We start from the raw sequence: 7,584 nt of genomic DNA, 5'->3' as shown, positions 1-7,584 counted from the left end.
ATTACCTCTCATATTGTAACAAGTTTTCCAAAGGGTTTAGCTCATGTGTTCATGGTTTGTTTGTTTTTTTGTTTTTTATTGGTTTGTGTGCATGGTTTATTGCAAATTGTTTGCCCTTGATGATATCGCTCAGAGACAAGTGGTCAATAGGATAATGCTAATTATGCATCCACATCCCACACAATGAAATATTTCAGTACCAATAACATCACCTCAAATGCTACATTTTGATACTTATAAATAAAGGTTGATTGACTCAAAGGATTAATTGTTTAACCTCATTTTGAATTTCAGCTCATCCAACATTTCCTAAATAAATCACAACAGGACACCTATAAGTGTAGTCCTCTGTTCTGCAATTGTTTGAGTTATTTTGCCACGTGAATTGTATAGAACTTTTGTTGGAGTTTTCCACCATTATTTTTTCTTCAATCATTCATCCAATGCTAAGGCAAAATGTATGGCAAACTCAGATGCTAAGCCAAATGAAAAAGTATGGCAGACTAGATGCTGAGGTAAAAACTAAGGCAGACTAAATAGAAAAAAGAGGTTATGATCAAAGAAGAGGTTATGATCAGAAATACACACATCTTTAGTTAATATAAAAATATTATCAATATTTCCAACAGTCCTGTTAGAGAACCCGAAAAATAAGCACATTTTTTTGACAAATGATGAGACTCCATACATCTCTTATTGTATTTACTGTCAACAAAATCTAATAGGGAAAAAAAAAAAATCAATACTGATAGTCTCAAAAATAATATAGGATCAACTTCAAACATTAAAAGATAGCTTCACTGGTCTTCAAAAATATGTAACCCATACACCAATAAACATACATAATGTTTTAAATACTTGATAGTTGCTGTAACTTATAAATGCCTATTGAGGCAGCTAGGTATGATTGGTCACACATCAGCCGTCCACGGCATTTGGCTCAAAAACGATCAAAGATCCAGAGCAGCAGCAGCAACATCTCTATCAAAACCCGGGAGGCCAGGCGGTCTCTGAATCGCTATCCACTTGAATGTTTCTCCCATCTCACTTGGAAGTGGGAGCATACAAAACCCTAAAGTAATATCATATTTCTGCACAAAGATTTTATTGCCAACCATTATAGCAAACATAGCACTGCTGCTCCAAACATCTCCTGGAAAAGACCCTAAAATCTGCACCTTATTTTGATTGTAGTCATATTCAATCAATCTCCCATCAGATAAACAATAAACGTGTCCGAATGCACCTACATAATGCTCTAGGAAGCCTAATTTTCCAATGTTAAATCGATTCTCCACGAACGTCCAGCTTTTCGTGTGTGAATCAACAACGTCAAAGCATTCAAGAGATTTAATTACATAAAACTTACCGTCGCTAAAAACACCTTGAGGGAATTTCCCCATATCGGAGTTCACCTCGGGGAGATCTTCCCACTTGTCCTCCTCCACATTATAAACTGAAGCCCTACATGTCGGATGACCTAATAGTGGACTCCCTCCATCAAGGTAAACGCTGCGAGACCCTTCAGCAACATAAATCAGTCCCCCGTGCTCATCCGCTGAAGAGGCAAATGTACTCATCCATCTCGTCATTTTGGCACCCTGTTTCCATTGCAAACCAGCAAAATCGTACAACCACACATAACTTCTTTCAAGATCTAAAATCAGATACGGGATCAAAACTAGTTTTTGTTTCACGAAATGGCAGCGAAAGGGCCCGCCAATTTCTGTAGGAATGGGCGGTAGGCTTTTGAATGAGCTCGTCTCTGCGTCAAATACCACTACTCTAATGCAAATGCAATCTATTTCCTCGATGAAACAAATCCGTTGCTCGGATATTTTCAATACTTTTCTTCTTTCGTAGAAACTGGGGTTTTTCAAAGCCGCATTCCAACTTTTGCAGACACACCTGAGGTTGTGATGAGAATTCAACTCCACCCTCACCAAGCATTCCCACCCAATTTCATCTGGAAGACAAGGAAATAAAGACCCCATTGCAATTATGGCAGAAAATGGTTTGAATCTGAGATTGCTGGTTTCTTGTTGACACGGAAGTTGTAATTATGTCCAAATTTGATCAATAATACACTATCTTTTGAGTCCGAAATTGCCAGTGGTTTTTCTTTTCATGCCAGATTTCTGTATTTATACCTAACCATGCGATTCAAAATATTATGAGCTCCTGCCGACATCCACTTATATAGGAAAGGAAAAAGGAAAGGTGGTTTTATAGTCCACGATACTATGCCATAGTTTTTGGGTTTATGTATGGTGACAGTGATATGGTTTGACGCTACAAACGAGGCGTACACTTTGCTTTCAGGAGTACAAGTTCTCCACCACTAGGCCAAGTTATATATTTTTTAATTAGAGTTTGTGAATGAAACAAAAATATTATGGTTAATTATAAATATTTATTTAAAATATAACAAAATATTCTTTTTTAATTTTTATTAGGTAAAGTAAGTAATTTTTGTTTAGAAAAATATAAAAAATTATCATTATAATTATAGGGAAAAAATGATGAAAAAATGGTAGTAATAGTGAAAAATGCGAAGAAAAGATTTGATCATGAAAATACAGGAAAAGGAAACCTTAAGTTTTGAAGGCAACATCTTGTAAACAAATCCAATTATATTGCAAATCCAACAAAATACCCATCTCTGACAAATTGCAGGCTTGAACGAATTCCATTCAAAAATGAAAATAGTCGATCGGAATCTATAGAGAACTAGGAAATTTCCTCTAATTTCAAAGCCACAAACGCATGAAATCATAAGCATAATGAGGAAGAAGGATGAGAGAAAGTTTGTATCCAAAAGGAGATCCGAAAATAAAGTGATCTAAAACGTAAAAACAACAAGGACCTCCAAGGCAAAATGTCATAGAGCGAGGGCAAAAGAGATAAAGAATATCAAAATAAACAAGCAAATTTCTTTGGGAAAACAAAGTATGCAAGGAATACACAAACAAAAGGAACCTTAGCAGCCAACTCATCTAAGGAGCTTTCAAACAAGACAAATCTTAGCAGTTATTCTAAGGAATGGAAAGCCCTAAACCACACGAATCAGCAAGATCCACATATTTGTCCTAAACCCTATAGAGTATTGGATGTCAATAGAATTTTTGTTAACCCCAAACTTAGAAACTATCCATATTTCTCCTCAAACTTAATTCAGTTGGACAAGATGACTTCACTCACACCACCTATATTCCAATTTGGCCAATTTCATATTCATGAACTATGAATAGAACAACTACAGACACTCATTAGCCAGAAAATAGAAGCAAAGGTAGTCACTACCATCATTATTAGCAATAAGATAAGTGAAGATATATATGGTTTGACTATGAAGAAAGGGGTTTGTATGTGGTATGGACAGGGCCAAAATTAGAATGGTCAAAAATGGTTAATTGGTTCGAATACATGGACGCCAAACAGGTGGGTATAACTTTTCTTTTAGACTCTTTAGTTTTCCTACATTGCATAAATTTAAGTATTAGGAAATCTTTGCTTGAAAATTCTCTCAATTTTATTAATGGATACAGTCTAAACTTTTTAAAATGGAAACCCAACTTTAATGAAACCCCAGTTAACTCCCTAAATCTCCCAATATGGATAATATTGGATAACACCGCAGCTGAATTATGTGACATCAGGATTTTCATTCAAATTGGAAAGTTGCTAGTGTTGGATACAATTGATTAATTGTGTGTTGTCTTTGATGTTACACAAATGTTATATCAGTTGACAGATAGCATCTACCAACCACTCAGGTGTTGAAAGAATTTAGGCAGAAAAGAGTGTTAACCAAGTTCACTCGGTTAACAAAGGAAAAGTGGGACAAAGTTAGTATTAACTAAGTTCACTCAGTTGCCAAAGGATTTTTGCAAGTTTGCAGTGTTAACCAGGCTCTTATTGGTTAACACAAAAAATCACTTCAGAGATAGTTTCTACTGAGCTAGGTTGGCTTACGAAGGATTTTCTTATTTTGGAATATGAAGTTTAATTACTTCATGTATTGATTCTAGTTGACTATGATGATGAATGTTGGTTACTCTAATTTGTATTTGAGCCAACTTGACAATTTGGATGATATAAGTATAAGGTCAAGTTGACATTTCAAGTGTGTGCAAATGTGTTGATTGAATTGAGAAGAAATGAGAGAAAGTGAACTTGAAGGATAAGTAGGTATCCTTGTGGAGCAGAAAAGTAATATTCGATCAGGAAAGATCGAGTTTAAGTAGAACAGAGATCTAGATTTAGAAATTCAATTGCATCACAATCAGGTCATTTCATTGTTACACTCTAACCATTGTAGCAGTGATCTAAAATCTCTTAACAGAGTTGGTTTAATAGCCATTTGTAAATCTTCTAACAAGGTGACAATTTCATTGAATTGTTTCAAGACCTTTTACAAGGCCACTCCTAGTAGGGTGATTAAATCCGCTAACAAGGTTACACCTAACAATGTGTTTTGTAACCTTTAATTGGGTTGGCTCCTAACAGGGCTCACTTCAGAAGAGTGAAAAATAGTAACTAATTACATTGGTAGTTTTTCTCAAATTAGGTTTCGATGTTAAATCCTGGTGTCTCATGTGTTCATTCTCTTGTACTTACAAGTGAATTACTGATAATATTTTAAGATCTGCTAAAAGTAATTCACTCTGCATTTACCGAGTTACAACAATTTTTGTTTGTTTACTGAGCACTGGCAGCAATCAGTTTTATCAATCTAGATTTTATTATTGACATCTAAGGGATCTAAGATTTATTTTAGTAGTAACTAATTCACACCCCCCTCCCCAATTACTCCTTCTATATTTCCAACAATTGGTATCAGAGCCATTTGGTGCTTGTAGAAAAGGTTTTAAGGACCTAAGCTAAAGATCTGGATGTCTTACAAGAGAGAGATTCCAAAGTTAAACAGAGATAACTTTTCAACATGGTAGGGACTTATGAGGCTTCATCTGGCTACCATCAGTGATTCAAGTTGCAAATATCTTGATGAAGAATACAAAACTCCTACTAGTACATTATCTGTTGGAGATCTTGCTGAGAAAAAGAACCATAATATCATGATGATTGACATTGTATCTACTCTCAGCTATGATGAATTTGATGAGATCAAAGACTATAAAATTGCTTTTGATATATGGAACAAGCTAAAGGATATCTATGGTGGTGATGACAATGTAAGGAGAGCCAAAGCAGAAATCCTAAGAGGACAATTTGACCAGATGAGAATGAAAGAAGATGAAAATGTTGCTAAATATGTGAAAAGAATCAAAGCCAATGTCATTTATATCAGAGCATCCAGAGGAGAAGTTAAGGAAGAAACTGTTGTAAGTAAAATTCTCAGAATTTTGCTTCCCATCTATGCAATTAGAGTGTCTTCTATTCAAGAAAAGAGATGTGATTCCAATAGCAAGTTAGGCTTGGATGCCCTAGTAGGAAGGTTGACAGCTTTTGAGCTAAACAACTTGGACAATTATGTTCCAGCTTCCAAAAATGTTGAGTTTGCATTTGAAGCTAAACTCTCACTCAAAGAAAAAGGCAAGAAAATAAAAGATAATCAGTCAAAAAGTGAAGAGGAAATCGAGGAAAGTTCTGATAGTGATCTTGAAGTTGTTGAAGCTTTACTTGCAAAGAAATATTCTAAATGTAGAGGAAAGTACAAAGGTAAAGTTCTTCTAATCTATTTTTCATGTGAAGAAATTGGTCATATTGTTGCCAGGTGTCCAAACAAAGAAAGCAAGGATGAGAAGAAGAGCCAAAAGTACAAAAGAAAAAAAGAATTCAAAAGTCACAAATCCTACAAAGAAAAATGTGAGAAAACTTGTTTTATGGCTAAAGATTTTGATAACAGTGAAGTTGAAATAGTGTACATTGTTGTAAAAGATGAATCTAATGATGAAGAAGATAAGATGGAACTTATCTCTCATGTTAGTAAAAATGATACATGGATTATAGATAGTGGATGTTCACATCATATGACTGGAGACAAAATAAAATTTGAACATTTTGAAAACTATGATGGAAGTAGTGTAAGGTTTGGAAACAATGAACCCTATTGCATAAAAGGAAAAGGTTGTATCTCATTAATCAATGAACTTTTATGTAACAATGCCTATTAGGTTGAAGGACTAAAACATAATTTATTGAGTGTGACATAGTTGAACAACATTAGATTCAAGGTAGAGTTCATGAATGGCAAGGCAAGACTGTTGGATAATAGAGGAAATCTAATAGGATTAGGCAAGAAAACAAAAGGTAACCTATTTTATCTTGAACTTGGTGATTGCTCATGTTTCATTGCTCAAGTAAAAGAAAGTTGGCTATGGCAGAGAAGACTATGTCATGTAAACTTTGATAATATGATCAAGATAAGAAAATTCAGAAAGGTAAGAGTTATTCCTAGTTTGAAGAAGCCTGATGTTGGATTGTGCACAAATTGTCAAATTGGAAAAATGGGAAAGACTAGTTTTAGGAGCAAAAAAATCAGTCAGAAGATTTCTTGGAAATTGTGCATGCTGATTTATGTGGACCCAGTGGCATAGAAACTTATAGTGGAGACCAAAAAATTCATTCTTTTTGTTGATGACTATTCTAGAATGATGATTGTAATGTATCTAAGAGAAAAGTCAAAGGCACTTGAGAAATTCAAATGATATCTAGCTAGAGTAGAAAAAGAAACTGGAAAGAGATTGAAATGCTTAAGATCAGACAGAGGTGGTGAATTCATCTCCAATGAATTCAATAATTTCTACATTGAAGGAGGAATCAAAAGACAGGTATCAGCCCCTGGTACTCTTGAGTAGAATGGAATAGCTAAAGGAAGAAATAGATCCATCATGGATTGTGCAAGGACTCTAATGATTGAAAAGAATGTTGCTATCAAATACTGGAAGGAAGCCATCAGCACTACAATTTATACTTTAAACCGTGTATAGTTGAAGAAGGGCTTAGATAAAACTTCCTATGAACTATGGTATGGCTACAAACCTAATGTAAGTTACCTGAAAGTATTCAACAATAAATGTTATATCTTAAAAGAATCTAGAAAAGGAAAATTTGATGTAAAAAGTGATGAAGGTATATTTCTAGGATATTTCTGTAGAAATAAAGCATATAAATGTTTGAATTTGTCTACTCATACGATCATAGAAAATGCATATGTGAGAATTGATGAGTTTTCAGAAAAGATTGAAGAAGAAAGAAAAAAGGAACCAAAAGATTACAAAAAATTTGTTTACTTCGAACATAATACATTGCTAGACATATTTAACAATAAGGAGACTTCACCTCCTGAACCCTCCATAGTTATCGAATTGCAAGATGTGCAAATCGAATCATAGGGACTCGAGTCACATTCAGAGGCTACCAAGATAGTGTATACTAAGTCTAAAAAAAATAATCTACAGATAGAAGGACCTGAGCCTAAAGCTAAGATTCAAAATGAAGACAATGCAATTCATTCAGAAGCTAAAGAACTTGTATTGGTTAAATATGTCAGAAGGCATTATGCAGCTGATCAAATTATTGAAGATAAATCAGAAGGAACAATGACAAGAAGCAAATTAA

General features: G+C 34.4%; 1 protein-coding gene across 2 annotated transcripts; it reads right to left on the bottom strand.

Annotated features, from left to right (window-relative positions):
- Nucleotides 1-776: 776 nt before the first annotated feature.
- On the bottom strand, nt 777-2,142 carry LOC149532744 (F-box/kelch-repeat protein At1g80440-like). 2 transcript variants are annotated; one of them, XM_089804079.1, is made up of 2 exons: nt 1,370-2,142; nt 1,071-1,172 (listed from the first exon to the last, which is right to left on the bottom strand). In XM_089804079.1, exons 1-2 carry the CDS (start codon nt 1,992-1,994, stop codon nt 1,105-1,107), a joined length of 693 nt encoding a protein of 230 aa, XP_089660205.1. In that variant the 5' UTR covers nt 1,995-2,142; the 3' UTR covers nt 1,071-1,104. The 2 variants fall into 2 exon arrangements, with proteins under 2 accessions (XP_089660204.1, XP_089660205.1); XM_089804078.1 differs by having other exon boundaries at nt 777-2,137.
- Nucleotides 2,143-7,584: the final 5,442 nt, after the last annotated feature.

The sequence above is a fragment of the Cupressus sempervirens genome, chromosome 10 (assembly GCF_028749045.1).
Source record: "Cupressus sempervirens isolate cs-2001-9-10 chromosome 10, ASM2874904v1, whole genome shotgun sequence".
Lineage (NCBI taxonomy): Eukaryota > Viridiplantae > Streptophyta > Pinopsida > Cupressales > Cupressaceae > Cupressus > Cupressus sempervirens.
This window is presented reverse-complemented; position numbering and strand designations above follow the sequence as displayed.

Bases quoted from the DNA above. Each gene is read 5' to 3' on its own strand.
- LOC149532744 (XM_089804078.1), bottom strand. From the start codon at position 1,994: ATGGGGTCTTTATTTCCTTGTCTTCCAGATGAAATTGGGTGGGAATGC.